We start from the raw sequence: 15,737 nt of genomic DNA on the forward strand, positions 1-15,737 counted from the left end.
AGGACTGCAACCTTCATACCACATTATACTACCCAGTCAGATTTGAATCCTGACTGCAATTGCTTATTATCTTCATGGCCTTGGGGCAGTAATTAACTTTTCCAAGCCTCAGTTTTCTATCTTGTGAAATGGGGATAATAATATTATCTACTTCATAAAGAATCAAGGGTGAAGATGAAATGATTGGTGGAAAGCTCTTCAAATAGTGCCTCTCACGCAGCAAGCCTACAGTAAATCTTAGCCACAGATGTTATTGTTTCTTGTCATCCATTCGTAGGTCACCCTTGCCAGACTCCGTGCTGGTGCCAGGGACCGCGAGATGAGTCTGCATGATCCATGCCCAGGAGCCCATGTCTAGGCATATCAGGGAAGGAAGGGAACTAACCACCAGAATGCAGAGATGAGGGTGTAGCGGTGGAGGGATGGATGGGGACTGTGGAAACACGGAGGGAGAGCCGAGAGGGAAGCCCAGGAGGCAGTGGGCTGTAATAGGTTGGCTTCCACACTGGGGCTTCAGGTGAGTTACTTCCCCTCTCTGAGGCTTGATTCCCTTGCCTCCCTCCCCCCTGGCGAGGGAACAGGTGAGAGGATGCTTCGAAACCAGAGAGGGTGCTGGTGGGTGCAGACTTCTTCCTGCTGGGGCACCCAGCTGGGCCCAGCTCCTTCCAGCTGCTAGGCAGGGCAACCAAGCTGCAGGGCCCACACCTTGCCAGGACTCTGACCACCGCCAGGCCCCTTCAAAACCATCGTTTTCTCACTTGAGGTCAGAGGCCCGAAAGAAAGAGAGAGAGAGGAGAGCTCATACAGTAACTTCATTGAGCAGGAAAATTCCTGCGCTATATATGAAAACCGGAAAAGGGAAAGAGGCGTTCTAAGTTTACATGTAGAAAAATGCTCTTCTGTAATTCAGAAAAATGAGGTCTTTGATTGTTGGCAAGCCCAGGTCTTCCTTCTAAGTTGATCCAGGATTTTTTCCCTGGCAGGGAAACAGTTCTTTTTTCTAAGAAATGCATTGGGTGGTAGGTTTTTCTAAGAACCTCTTGCATCTTTGCTGGGTGTGGATGGAGCCCCTGCAGGAGGAATTCTGCTTCGTTCATTTTCCTCGGGAAGGGAGTCAGGTAGAGCTGGGCGCCTCCGGGGGCTCCAGGCTGGTTGCGGTGATGTTTCCTCACAGGCAGAGCTATGACATTTTCCTGGGCACAGTGCTCCCCACCTCTGGCCAGGCCACACTGTCCAAAGACGAGGACGTCTGTAGGGGGAGAGCTGGATTTGTGCTGGTCCCCATTGGAGTCATTCCTTCCAGGCCTGAAGGCTGTGGGCTGAAGGAACCGGCAGTTAAGGGTGGTTAGAGAAACTGGAAAACAGATGGGAGGTGAGGATGCAAAACTGAAGACCTTCAGACCTGGCAAGGGCCTTTGGAAACCATCAGATGCAGGCCTCTCATTTCATAGACGAGGAAACTGAGGCTCGCAGAGAAGGGACTGCTCGAGAGCATACACTGCGTTGGTGGCAGAATCTGCCTCCCAGGCTGGGCCCTGTCCACCGCTCCATGCAGTGTCTGAGAGGCCACGGTGTGGAAGTCCAGAGGGCAGAGTTAGGCCCAGCCAGGCCGGTGGGAGCTACGGGAGGACATGCCTTAGCATACTGGGAGAAAGAAGACTTAGAATTGCCCAGCAGTGGCCAGAGTTGTCCTGGGGGCGTTGAGCTCCTGGACAGTGTAGATGTGCAAGCAGAAACCAGATAGACTTTGGCGTGGAGGGATGCGGCAGAGGAAACTCCTTCTCCAAAGGGTGAGCTGCAGTCTTTCTGCATAGAGTCTGTGGCTTGGTGAACTCCCAGCAGGCAGCAAAGGAGGCACTGGGGACCTCCTCTCTCCCAAGGGGTGAGTGTAGGGAAATCCGGGGGAGAGGGGCCCTGCTGGGGTCCCAAGGGCAGTCACCCCCACTTTACCTATACACACTTAGCCTGCTGGCTCCATCAAGGTTGGATCACCTGGACCCCCTGAGCCCTGCCCCCAGTGGGAGCAGGGAGAGTCAGTGAGTCCCCGTTTAAGCTGACTGAAGTGTTCTGTAGTCTTCACAGCTGCAAGTGGAAATGGGATGTGGGGAAGGGACACCTTTTGCTTTCCCAGGCAGCCGGTGTAGGAAAGGGGCAGAGGATGGGAGGGAGGCACCAGGGTTCTAGGCCTGGCTTGTTCACAGCTCCCCACTGACCTCAGACCTGCTCTCTTGGGTCACTTCCAGACCTGACTGTGATTCTGGCACAGGCGGTGTCCCTCACAGCTGCAGCCCAGGAAGCCTTCCTTGGGTTTCATGGGTGCAGTTCTCCGTGTGGCCGCCAGGGGCCGCTGCTGTGCACGTTCCTGGAGTGTCCTCAGCCACCCTGTCTGGCTTCTCTGCAACCCTCTTTGACCTAGAGCCAGAGGAATGCTCCTTAGTCCCTTGGGGCTTTAAATGCTAACAAGCTCGAGCACTGGGCTCAGGTCCCAGATAATCATCTGTGAGATGGAGCTTTGCAAAGCCAGCCAGATACAGTTCCCTGAGGAGGCAAAGCTCCAGAGCCCAGGCTAGCCCCAGGCACTGCCTCAGGACCCCACAGATGGAAGGGCTGAACCAGCCCATTACATAGAAGGAGAAACTGAGACCTGCCTTGGGAGGAGAGATGTCAGCTGTCCTGGAGAGGAGGAGAGGGAAGGGTTCCAGTTCTTCACCTCCTCTGGCCAGGTCACTGTCATCTCTGTGGAAGGAAAACCTGAACCCTGCCCTGTTTGTTTCTTCAGCACTAGGATTCTGCCCTGGTTTCCATGGAAACTGGCTTTGGACCCCTGAGAGGAAAGTTGCACCATGTGGTGACTGTTCAGATTTTCCTCTGCCCAGTCCATCTCTAAAGTCGTCTGATTCCTCTTCCCTGTGCCCTCGGGAGGGGCTGCACCAAAGTTGTGCTCAGGAGCCCAAACCAAAGACTTGAGGAGAGTGGAGGCCCAATGGCATCTCTCTGTTCCCTTTCCTCAGGCCACAACGCCAAGTGCCTGCTCTCTGCCAAGCCCTGATGTGGGTATTTGAAGGAGGGAGTCATGCCTATGGCTCTGTGTATAGGGTGGGAGTGGAGCTCCAGTGTCTTGGGGTGCAGCTGAGTGAGCTTAGAAAGATTTGGCTGTGAGAACATAGGAGAGGATGTTCCAATGGAAGGAACAGCATGAGCAAAGACAGGAACAGGAAAAGGGGGAGAATGAAGAGGTGAAGCAAAAGGTGTCTTGAGTGGAATTTCAACTTGATCCTGAGGGCGCTGGGGAGCCATTGAAGGCTCTGGATCTTGTGAGTAGCATGAGCGGATGACTGCTAACTGAGACACCTAGATCATGAGCTTCTTGAGAGCCTACATTCTAGGTTCAGCTCCATATCCCCAGCTGCACACAAGGTGTGAGGTAGGGGCTTTATGAATGTTATCAAAGTCATGAATTGGAAAAGTGGGTTGAAGAACTTCCATTGGAAATGAAGCTATCCCTATGCATTAATGAAGTGAGAGATTAAGACTGAGGTCAGATGTCCTATGAGATAAGTAGTTATCTGTGGCGAAGAGTGGCCACCTCCCACAAAGGGCCCCAGGGTTCCTGAGGCCAGAGAATTCTGCAGTCAGTCCCCCATTAGCACTGCCCCCTCCAGTCTTGCCCCTCAAGGATGGCGAGATGTCTTCCCACCAGCTGTGATCTCCACCCCTAGCTTCCCACCCAGCACAGAGCCATCCTAGGACAAGCCTATGGACCAAGTTGCTGGGCCTGTTTATCTTGGCTCCCTGGCTTCTCTCCCCTCCCTGGTGGCCGCCTGAGCAGGTGGCTTTCCTGCTGGAGGCCAAGGAGAAATGAGCTAGCAGGCCCAGGCACAGCCCTGAGCATGGGTCACTCCAGGCCAGGGGTCGCTCCCTGCCACGCCACGCTGTGGGACCGTGTGTGTGGAGGGAGGGGTGGCTGCTGAGAGCACGGCTGGGCTGACTTGGACTTCCTCTAGATTGTGGCTTGGCTCCCCCTGTGGCCGACCCAGTGGAAGCAAGGCCTGTTGCCTGATGCCTGCACTCTGGTCCTCTCTCATGGCTGAGGTCTGGGCAGCAGGGGGCGGGTAGGATTAGGAAATGATCTCTTTGCAGACTTTGGTTTTTGCTAACCTTATACCTTTGAATCAAACAGAAGACCCATTTCTACCATTTGTTGAGCACTTGCACTTTTCCTCCATCATCTCATTTGGTCCCCATGTGTGAGATGGGTGGGATGTCCCCTCGTCACCAGTAAGTTATCTGCCCAAAAGCTGCCCACTTCGTAATTGGCAAAGGCTGGATCTGAATCCAGCACCAAGATAGTTCTCCTCTGCAGGCTGCCTCTTTTTCCCACCGTCCAGCTGGCCAACCAGTGGTCTGTGCCTGGCAGGGCTGGGGCAGCTTAGAGGTCGTGGGAGGGACACCAGTTCTGGGTCACCTGTCATTCCAAGTCACCCCTAAGGCAGAATCACACCTCCCCTCTGTCTATCCTTGCTTCACTGCTCCATCTACTGCTTTCTGGCTGTGCCTCCTGGTCCTGGAACTCTCTCCTTGACCATCCATTTCCCTATCTATAAAATAAGGAGATTGGATAGATTGGTGATTTTTTTTTTTTTTTTTTTTCCAAACCAGAATCCTCCTGGAATTAAGAATTCCCAGAATGGCCGCATGGAAGCCTGGGCTTTACTGGCCATGGCAGCACTGGGCTGGTTTAAGCAGGCTTCTGGGTGGGAACCTCTCAGCCCCTGTCCTTGGGTACCCTGAACCCCCAGCTGTCCCTTGAACCCTCAGGACACCACTTAGAAACAAGCCGCTGGATGAGAGGCCCAGGTCATTCACTACACGTGGAACCAGACATTCTACAAACCTGGAGTATCCCACCAGAGAGGGACTTCTCATCCTGTTCTCAGTAGGAGAGAGAGGAGCTAGAGGAAAAGCTTTCATTGGATTAAGTGGAGAAGAAAGCGAAGCTATCAGCAGGGTACTCATGGTTTTGTTTTGTTTTTATCTTTAAACTGTGGAGGGGAGAAAAGAAATCTCAGTGGGTTGCTTGCTTTTCTTTCTATCTCTTTTCTTTTCACTTTTTCTTTCTATAGAGATGGGCTGTATTTGAGTGAGGAGAAACATGAAGAAAAGGTTTTATACTTTCTAAAAGGGTATGTAGGGTGTTAACATCTTAAAAAATATGTAAATGTCTTTATTTTTCACATCATGTACTTGGGGTAAAATTCAAAAAGTAGAAATCAGTATCCAGTGAAAAGAAAGTCTCCTGTCATCTCCCAGCCACCAGCACCCTTCCTTGGAGACAATCTCTGGTCCCAGTTTCTGGTGTATCTTTCTAGATGTATTTAATATATATTTTAAAATATATTTTATATATTTATGTATTAATATATGTATTTCCAACTGATAGCAATTCTGTTCTGCACCTTGTTTTTCTTATATGTTTGTTTCTAGTTAATACATCTTGTTTCATATTAAAACCTAAGGAACCATACCTTTTTAAAGGATGCATTGTATTTCGTTGTATGGATATATCAAAAGTTACTTTTTATTTTTTTAGAAATATATTTATTTATTTATTTATTTTTGGCTGCGTTGGGTCTTCGTTGCTGCACACGGGCTTTCTCTAGTTGCGGCGAGCAGGGGCTCCTCTTTGTTGCGGTGCGCGGGCTTCTCATTGCGGTGGCTTCTCTTGTTGTGGAGCATGGGCTCTAGGCGCGTGGGCTTCAGTAGTTGTGGCTCGTGGGCTTCAGTAGTTGTGGCTCACAGGCTCTAGAGCGCAGGCTCAGTAGTTGTGGCGCATGGGCTTAGTTGCTCCATGGCATGTGGGATCTTACCGGACCAGGGCTCGAACCCGTGTCCCCTGAATTGGCAGGTGGATCCTTAACCACTGCGCCACCAGGGAAGTCCCAAAAGTTATTATTTATTTAACCATTCCCCAAGAATTCCAAGACAGAATGGTTTAGATACATTTAGATACATTTTAAACAATACTGCAATGGATATTCTTGTAAGTGCTTTATATGTCACATTTGTAACTATCTGTTCTAAAAATTCATAGACGTATAACTGCTGGGTCAAAGAGTACATATGCACTTTTACTTTTGATAAATATCGTCAAAGTGCCCCTCCCACAGATGTTGTGCCAGTTTACAGTCCCACCAGCAGTGCATGCGATGGCCTGTTTCCTCAGACTCTTGCTAAACAGAATATTATCCAACATTCTGATCTTTGCCAATCTGATAGGGAAAATGGTATCTCTTCATGATCTTACCTTGTATCTCTCTTGTTCTGAATGAGGTTGAGTATCTTTTCATATGTTTAAGAGCCATTTTTTTTTCTTTTACTGTGGAAAGAATTTCCTGTTCTTTGCCCATTTTTCTATTGGATTTTTGGCCTCCTGCTTATTCGTTTGTTTTGTGTATTAGCGTAATTCATCTGTTGTCTGTGATATATGTGGCAAATATTTTTGTCCAGGTTGGGATTTTATTTGACACTGTGGGGATTTATTTTTGCTATGCAGAACTTTAAAATTTTATGTGTTGTTAAATTTAACAAAATTTATAAATCTTTTTATTTTTGCCTTCTGGGGTTTGTCATACTTTAGTTTCTGTTTTAATGCAAGTTGCAAACTGGACAGAAAAAGCATTGGATTGAGAATCAGATCTGCTTTTAGCCGCCAAATCCCTTCCCTCCTTTAACCTCAGTTTTGTTTTCTTTCTGTAAACTGAAGGGGTTGGACTTCATTCATTTATTTGTTCATCTTTTCATGCGTTCATTCATCAGCACTGAGCTGGATACTGGGAACACAGAGATAAATGGTGTGGTCCATGTTCTTGTGGTACAATGGGGAGAGAGACAAGCGACCCAACAGGGACCTGCAGTGTGCTGGGAGTGGAAGTGGAAGACCTCAGTGTATATTGAGGGGGCATCTGATGCGGGCCTGGAAGGAGATGTAGGTCAGGAGGTGAAACAAGGGATTTCATGGGAGGGAGTCTTGGAGAATGAGGAGTTAGTTATTCTGGTAAAAATAACTGGTGGGGCGAGGTGGGGTGGTGGCAGAGGGAAGAGCATTTGACAAGGAGGGCAGAGGACCTGTGATGGCCTGGGGCCCTGGAGGGAGGGCATCGGGCATGCTGGGGAGTCGGAGTGCGGCTGGGTCTAGACCACGAAGGCCTCTCCAGCCAGGCGCCCAGGCTGCCGCGGACCCTGAGGGCACAGATGGCCAGAGAAGCCTTCTCATCAGGGCCTCAACATGATCAGATTTGCCCTTTTGTTGAGGATGGGACAATCGTTTTCATTAGAGTTTTGTGAAATATTTTCCATGGCATTTTTTATAAAGAATACTACAAGGAATACTTTTGAATATCACCTAGTTTAAGAAATAAACATCATCACTGTAGTTGAGAAGCCCCATGGACCACTCCCCAAATCTCATCTCTCTACCTCCCCGAAATGTTGGCAAGAACATGCTTCTGGTGGACATGTAAAATGGCACAGTTGCATCTTGATGATAATTAAGATAATAATTGCATCCAAAAAGAAATGATAATTACGGGATGTAATGTAGGTGTTAGCTAATGCTGGGGAAGTAATCATATTGCAATACATAATATAAGTGTATCAGATCAACACTTTGTTCACCTTAAACTTACACAATATTACATGTCAGTTATATCTCAATTTTTTTAAAATGGCACAGTTGCTTAAGAGAACAATTTAGCCACACTCAGTGACGTTGCAGATGCATATACCCATATCATCCAATAATTCTACCCTAAGTGGTGGAATTACCTGCACAGGTAAGCACAAGGAGATGTGTATAAGAAGGTCCATAGCAGTAGTGGTTGCAATAGTGATGGAAACCTCACTTTCCATCAGCAGAAATGTGAACTAATCCATAGTGGCTTATATATACCTAGAGTACTGCTGTGAAACTATGAGACCTGGAACCACATGTCTCAACAGGGATAAATCTCAAAAATACAGTGTTGAGTGGAAAAAAAAAAGTTCCAGAATACATGCAGCATGCCAACATTTATATGAGGTTAGGAGACAGGCACAGCAGTGCTGCATTCTGTTAGAGACATATAGTCATGTAGTAAACACACAAAGGCATGCATGGGGATAATAAACACCAGACCCCCAGAGTGGCTGCCTCTGGGGCATAGGCAGGGAGAAGAGGATCAGAGAGTTCATGAGAGCCTCAGCTGAGTTGATATTTTCTTTCTTAAGTGGAGTGGTGGGCCCATGCCTGTTCCTCATGTTATTCTTGTTCTAAAAATGTTAATAATATATTTTATTTAGTCCAGAATTTCCCCAAATTATCATCTCAACAAGAAATCAATCTAAACATGTTAAACAAAATGAATATCCCACATTCCTTTTTTCAAACATTCCTTTTTCAAAATCCAGTTTGTATCTGTTGTCCCGCCTGCAGAGCTCCTGCCCACCTCTCTCTGGGACCTGCCTTCCTATCTCATCACCTCAGGTGCACAGGGGTGCACGTCACTGCAAGGCAGCCTGCAGCCTTCTCCCAGGGGACGGTGGTTGGGTGGACCAAGGCTCATGAACCTGGGGTCCTTTCCAGGCCACCACAATGGAGGCCTATTATTTCTCCCCCCAAGGGGTAGTGGTTAAGAGCACACCTCTTTAGTGGGATGCTCTCCTGAGGGGCTTACCTTGGGCAAATTTCTTACCTTCTCTAAGTTTTCTCTGGGGTAGAATGGGGATAATAGTACCTACCCTCATGGAGTTGTTGTGAGGAGTAAGTGAGCTAGCTAATGTATGTGAAGAGATTAGAGCCTGGTAAGAGTGAGAGCCCGGGGAATGTGGGTGATGCTGATCATGATGACGACAGTGACAAAGGGCGATGACGATGATGCGTATTTCAGTTGTCCTAAGGTCTGGGAACACTTCGTTTTGTCCCTGCTTTTTTCCCCACACCCTGAGGCACTTAAACAGTAGACCTCATTCAAAATAAAACAAAACAAAATAAACCTGTCCACTTTTTTTTTTTTTTTAATAAATTTATTTATTTATTTATTTGGCTGCGTTGGGTCTTCGTTGCTGTGCACGGGCTTTTCTCTAGTTGTGGCGAGTGTCATTGTGGTGTGTGGGCTTCTCATTGCGGTGGCTTCTCTTGTTGCAGAGCACGGGCTCTAGGCATGCGGGCTCAGTAGTTGTGGTTTGTGGGCTTAGTTGTTCCGCGGCATGTGGGATCTTCCCGAACCAGGGCTCGAACCTGTGTCCCCTGCATTGGCAGGCGGATTCTTAATGACTGTGCCACCAGGGAAGTCCCAAACCTATCCTCTTTTAAAGAAAGAAATGGGGAGAAAAATCCTTAAGTTGATGGGGGAACACTGTAGGGATATTCTAGGAATATTTTTAAATGTTTTCCAAACTGCTCATCATGACTTGTTCATGGGTAACGATATCAATTCAGTAGGTTGTTTCCAGCATGTTTTTAATAAAAGAGAAAAAGAATTGTTAAACAGAAAGGAAAATATCATAGTGCCTGGTAAGTATTAAAAGTAAATAATGTTTTATGAAACATCTGTTTCACTGTTACAGATATATATTTGTCTAAACGTGCATATTGGGTGGCCATGTAAATGCATTTCTTATTGTCAGTCGTTGTCAAAAAAGTTTGAAAAGCAATAATTAAGACACAACAGTGGGGTTCCTGAAGGGTCCCATTTCATTCCTGAATTTATTTCTTCCTCATTTCCAAGCGTAGCAGAATATATATGTGAAGCATGGCCTCCTCTCTCCCTCCCTGCAGAATTGGCTTCCCAGGGCCACCTGGACCTCACAGAGCTCATCGGCGTCCCGCTGCCCTCGTCCGTGTCCTTTGTCACTGGCTATGGTGGCTTCCCAGCCTACAGTTTCGGGCCTGGTGCCAACGTCGGCCGCCCGGCCAGGACCCTCATCCCACCCACCTTCTTCAGGGACTTTGCCATCAGCGTGATGGCGAAGCCCAGCAGTGCCCGAGGCGGCGTGCTCTTTGCTATCACAGATGCCTTCCAGAAGGTCATCTACCTGGGCCTGCGGCTCTCAGGAGTGGAGGACGGCAGCCAGCGGGTCATCCTCTACTATACGGAGCCCGGCTCCAAGGTGTCCCGTGAGGCGGCCGCCTTCCTGGTGCCCGTGATGACCCACAGGTGGAACCGCTTTGCCATGGTTGTCCAGGGCGAGGAAGTGACCCTCCTTGTGGACTGCGAGGAGCACAGCCACGTCCCCTTCCCGAGGTCCTCCCGGGCCTTGGCCTTCGAGCCCAGCGCGGGAATCTTCGTCGGCAACGCAGGAGCCACGGGGCTGGAGAGATTCACTGTGAGTCCAAGTCCTGCAGATCAGGGGGGCCGCTGGACACCGTGAGACAAACGCAAGCAGCTATTCTTGTTATTATTTTATTCTTATGTCCTCAAAGAGGCATGTATGCTGGTGGGAAGAAAGCTAGGCCCAGAACACAAAACCTAGATGCCAGCGCTGAGTTTTCAGTGTAGCTTGAGGATTTTAGACAGTATCTGGATTCTCTGACCTGCTCTGTGTTTTCTTATCTACAAGTAGGGATAAGAAAACCTAGGCCACAGGGTTGTGGAGTCACGTGAGCTAGCCTGTGTGAAAGCACTTTGTATGTTTTAAGGCATTATAGAAAGGGTAAGGTTTGTTATATCCTTCAGTGATTTTATCTTTGGAAAAGGGTGGCAGTTGCATGTAATTTCTACACAGGTGGAATAGCTGGGATGCCAGAGTGTGAGGTAGTTTCTCTCTCTCCTTTTGGATAATGTGCCTTGAAAAAAATACCGGAAAACTGATTTTGCTGTCAAAATGGGTTTTTATGAATAAGCCATTCTAAAGCAAATCCCTAAGTCACTGTAGTTATTCATTTAGTCAGCACTATTCTTACTGATACCTTCCCAACTGATTCAGGACAGGCCTGTGGGGTGGGGTTTGGGTTTATCTGTAGTACAGTGGAAGATGGATTTTAAGAAGTTAAAATCCGATGAATAATTTTGAAACGCTCACTTGGGGATAGTCATGGAGAACGGGCTGTCAGGTGTGGAGAGGGGAGGCGGAGTGGAAGCAGGAAGTTTGGTGGACACCTACCCTGGGGAACAGGTCCTTCCAGCTGGGAAGCTTTGAGCCATGGGGGAGAGACACTTTCTGTTGGGGGAGGCGTGCATTTTAGGGCTCGTTGTTGACAAGCCGGGGACCTGGGGACCAGTTAGGAGGCTGCTGTTAGTCTGCGCTTTGAACACCATGCTCTCCAAGGACCTCTCTAGTTAGTGGGGCTCATATTACATTGGCCCAAGGAGAGTCCCCCTGAATGAGAGCAGGCCTGGAGGTGGCTTGGTTTCCTTGTCACGGCTATGGGCAGCACTTCTCACACCTGTCCTTTCACGGCTTCTTCTCTGTTACAAAAAAGTCATGTTTCCCACGGCTGCTTGTGCTGTAGACGTGGCCTCTGACCCCTGTGCTTTTCCCTAGGGGTCTATACAGCAGCTCACCATCCACCCTGACCCCAGGACTCCCGAGGAGCTGTGTGAAGCTGAAGAATCCTCGGTGAGCCCCTACCTCCCCCCAGCAGCCAGAGAAGCTGGCGCCCAGGCAATTTTTCATTCCCAACGTCATGGAGTCTCTGAAATCTCTCATCTTGGCAAGCACTGTGTCAAGTCCTATTTTGGGCTTTTTGGCTTTATTATTATTTTTAAGAACTTCAGCCATGTCTTTGGTGTGTGGTGGGGAGGAGTTGTGTTTCTTCTAAGGTATTAGGTTCTTCCGTGGCTGTGCCCGTCAATGGCCTGGTTTCCAGACTTCCTGCCAAGAAAGGGTGTCAGGATTCTAAAATCAAAGTGAAAACTCTAAGACATTCTGGGTGTAAATTCTTATAAAAACAAAACTAAATTTAGCTTTTATGCTTGGCAAATGAATCAGTTCCTCAGTTGGGGGGCAGTGGTGGTGGGCAGGGGACAAAAGATGGGTCCTTTCCCCACTCCTTCCCTCCCTTCCTCCCTCCCTCCCGCCAGAATTGACTGAGCACCTGCAAGGTGACAGACCTGGGGAGATGCTGGAGATAAAGGGATGAACTGGGAACTGTCTCTATCCTCCAGATGCTCACACACACCCAAACTGCAGTGACAGAGCTGAGTGTGATTGGCCCTCAGACCCAAATTCTACAGGTCAGGTCGGGGCAGGAAGGTGGAGGAGGAGGAATGGGAGCTGATGCCTGACCGGTGACAAGCAAGTGTCATCCAGATGAAGAAGAAAAGGTGTTCCCGGCAGAAGCCATGGCATAATGCAGGAAAGGGAGAGTCAAGCAGAGTGTGGCGTATTCCTAGAGCTTCTGCTCCTCTTTGGGTGGTATCAGCCCCAAAGCTAAAATAAGCTGATTTTATTCATTTAGTAAAAAATGCTGCCAGTGTAGTTGGAAAGCCCCTCCAAGGTGGAACTTGGATCTGTGAGAATGTTTGCTCTCCTTGAGGCTGTGATCCCAGCCTGGCGTTCCCGTGACGCTGAAAGAAGGGAAGCTTTGTGTGTATTTATTCCTTCATCTCCGTGTTGCTATTGAACAAATAGAAACAACCCAAGGGTCCACAAATAAGTTACAAAATCATGGCATACGGGTGTCTTGGCTGCCATTAGGGGGCTAACTGTGAAGAATAGGTAGCAAAGGGAGGATGTATTTCAAATGTAACGACTCCCAGTGAGAAATTCTGGTGACAGCCATGCAAAGTGGAAGGGCCTTCTGATCGAGATTGAAGGGCACCTGGGCAAAATGCAGGTAGGTATGTTAGAGAGACTACACTGATTGTAGTTTTTTGTTTGAGCAATAAAACGTGGAAGGAAACAAAAAGAATAGCCAAGACATATGCTGTCTTCTCCATCCCACTCCCTCTGTCTCCATCCATCTCCATCTCTCTCTTTCTCTTTCACACATGCACCGTTCCTCCACAGGAGTTCATTTCTGTGACTCCACAGTTGTAAACTGCCCCCCTTCTGCCCAGCATGATTTGTCTCCACACAGGCATCAGGAGAGGCCAGCGGGCTTCAGGAGACAGAGAGAGTAGCTGAGATCTTGGAAGCCATCACCTACACTCAAGCCCCGGTGAGTACTGGGTGCTGTGCCATGTCCTCTTGGTCGGCTTTTAGGGGGCTGGGCGTTATCAGAGAGTACCCAGAGTCCCAGTCTGACGTCTGTGTTCTCAGAACTGTGACTTCATTAGACAGTTCACCTGGGGAGGTCAGGAAAGCACTGGCCAATGGGCATTTTGCAAAATCCCAAGTGCAGGGGAACACCGTTACCTGGGTGCCACCCTGTGCTGTGGCCACGAGAGGGCTGTCCAAAGGTGAACTTTGTGTTCTATCACCTCCCAGCTGTGTGAGCTTAGGTGACTTACTCAGCCTCTCTGAGCCTCAGTCCCTCTCCCATAAAACAATAATCAGCGCGCTGTCTCGTGGGGTCCTTGTGAGGTTAGATGAGGCCATGCAGGGGCAGGTCTCGGCCCAGTGCCTGGCACAAGGGAGGTGGCCCTGAACGGTGGCTGTTGTCACATTTGCTCAGGGCTCTGGCTGTGGGAAGGAAGTTGGGGCCCCCACTCCTGTGAGATGCACAGTCCTCCCAGGAGCTTGTTTCTGGCCCCATAGGAAAGGCAGCCATCCTCCCAGTGGTGTGGGCCTCCTCCCTCCTGGGAATGTGCCCCGTGGCCGAGACAAGGAAGTGGTTTTGAAAGCACTGAATCAGACTGTGGAGACACCAAGGAGCCTGTTTTAATGAAAACAGCCAGCAGTGTCTGAGTCACTGAGCACAGAAGCCCCAGCCATCTCCTCGACTCGTCTGGCTCAGTCTATAGACTCATCTCTGACAGAAGAAAGCAGGGAGCTAGAAATAAGGTGGGGGCGATAAATTATAGACCTCCAGTGACAGAGGGGTGGGTGGTGCAGAATAGGACCAGAGTCTGTTAATATGGGAGGGACTTAAAGGTCACCTCTTTCTGTTCAGATGTGTACAGAAAACTGCCCTTTGTACAGATGAGCAAACTGAGGCCCAGAGAGGGAAGGAGACTGGCCCTAGGGTGTGTGGCTGAGCTGAGGCTAGAGCACAGGTCCCCTCATGCCCCATCAAGGGTTCAGGCCATGATCCTGTGCTGCCGGCCTGGGCGGTGTTGCAGGGGTGCATCCTCCGGACCACAGCCGATTTGGGGGTAGCTGAGATGGAGAAAGTCAAGGGTCCAAGGTGCCCGCCTAGGTGGTGACTAGCGGGTGGCTGCTCTGGGCAGTGTTGCAATCCTGTGTGCCCATCAGCCCTTGGCCACCCCACTGGCATGTCCAGGGCATAGGGCAGCAGGGCACAGAGCCGTGGTCCCCTGGGCTTTCTAGCCTGACGCTGCCCCCCAGGGTACCAGTTCACAGCTAGGAGTGAGGCTGACTTGAGCAGAGAGGCTAATAACCCGAGGTGGCCCTGAGGGACGGACAGGAAAGGGGAGTCGGGCTTAGGAGCATGAGATGTCATGGAGGGGGGTGCTGGTCAGGGAGGGCTGTAACCTTCTTTGCAGGGTGGTGGTTTCCATTCATTCCCCAGAGGAGGCACTGAGGTACACACGAATGAAGCGCTTTGCCCCGGGGCTGCCCAGCCTGGAGGTGGCAGAGCCAGGTCTCCAGCCTGGGCCCAGGCCGCTATCAGTCATGTCACCCCCAGCTAGGGACTTCTCCCTTTCACCCTCTCCTGGAAGGCTCTCCCCTTCCCTGGCCACCCTCCTCCCCCCGCCCCCTCCAGGGCGGGGGAATTACCCTCTTCGGCTCAGACATTCCCCTCCCCTCTCTGTCTGGCTTCTCTCTTGGAATGAATCTCACTTCCCTGTCCTCAGCCTTTCCAACCCTGCCACCCTCCAAGACACAAGCCATGACTAGCGAACTGAATCATGGACTGCCTGAGCACTCAGGGCCTTAAAAAGCTGCGCCCTCCTCGCCTCCTTCCCCATTTAGGGTAGGAGTCTCTGCTCCCCAGTTCTTCCCCCTGCTAAGTCAGCATCTGCTGACACACCTTTCCATTTCTGGAAAGTTCTATCTTTGCCGAGTTAGAATTAATACCCTATGGTTCTCAGCCCTGGCTGTGCATCAAAGTCCTGAGTGTGTGTGTGTGTGTGTGTGTGTTTATGTGTATGTGTCCATGTGTCTGTGTGTATATGTCTGTGTGTGTACGTATGTGTGCTTGTACGTGTTGTGTGTATGTGTGCGTGTAGGGGGGGTGCGTGCTGGGGGAAGGTCTTAAAAAAAGCCTCTTGCCTGGGCTGCACACCCGGACGTTCAGATTCAGTAGGTCTGGAGTAAGATCTGATAGTCTGTACTTACACAAAGCTCTGCAGGTGATTCTGCTCCACAGCCAGGACCTCTCTTCCACCCACACCCAAGTGCTCACAGGTTCCCAACACGCCACACCCTTTCACTCCTTGCCTGTGCCTTGGCTCCTGCAGGTTCTGTTTGCCCGGAGGGCCCTTGCCCACCCCTGTCTCTGCCTGGCCAGTTCCCGCTCCTTCAGGATCCAGTCCATAGCCCATGACTGGCGGCCACGGCCACGCTGCCCTCCTCACGCGTGACTCTCACTCCGGCAATCCCGAGTGTCACATTCATCACAGTTAGTTGGGTCTGGGTCTGTATCTCCCCAGTAGTCCAACAGTTTAAGGGCATATGCCCTTCTTATTTACTCC

At 49.8% G+C, this 15,737-nt stretch overlaps 1 protein-coding gene across 6 annotated transcripts in view; it reads left to right on the forward strand.

Annotated features, from left to right (window-relative positions):
- COL15A1 (collagen type XV alpha 1 chain) overlaps positions 1 to 15,737 on the forward strand; it is a 99,596-nt gene that overhangs the window by 23,706 nt on the left and 60,153 nt on the right. For 5 of the 6 annotated variants that reach the window (XM_082403762.1, XM_082403757.1, XM_082403758.1 and 2 more), the window contains 3 exons: positions 9,815 to 10,362; positions 11,521 to 11,595; positions 13,058 to 13,138. In XM_082403762.1, coding sequence (XP_082259888.1) covers positions 9,815 to 10,362; positions 11,521 to 11,595; positions 13,058 to 13,138 — 704 coding nt within the window. The remainder of the gene's footprint in view (positions 1 to 9,814; positions 10,363 to 11,520; positions 11,596 to 13,057; positions 13,139 to 15,737) is intronic. The other variant, XM_082403759.1, reaches the window with a different exon arrangement.

This window comes from Balaenoptera borealis (genome assembly GCF_965194805.1).
Source record: "Balaenoptera borealis genome assembly, chromosome: 8".
In the NCBI taxonomy this organism is placed as follows: domain Eukaryota; kingdom Metazoa; phylum Chordata; class Mammalia; order Artiodactyla; family Balaenopteridae; genus Balaenoptera; species Balaenoptera borealis.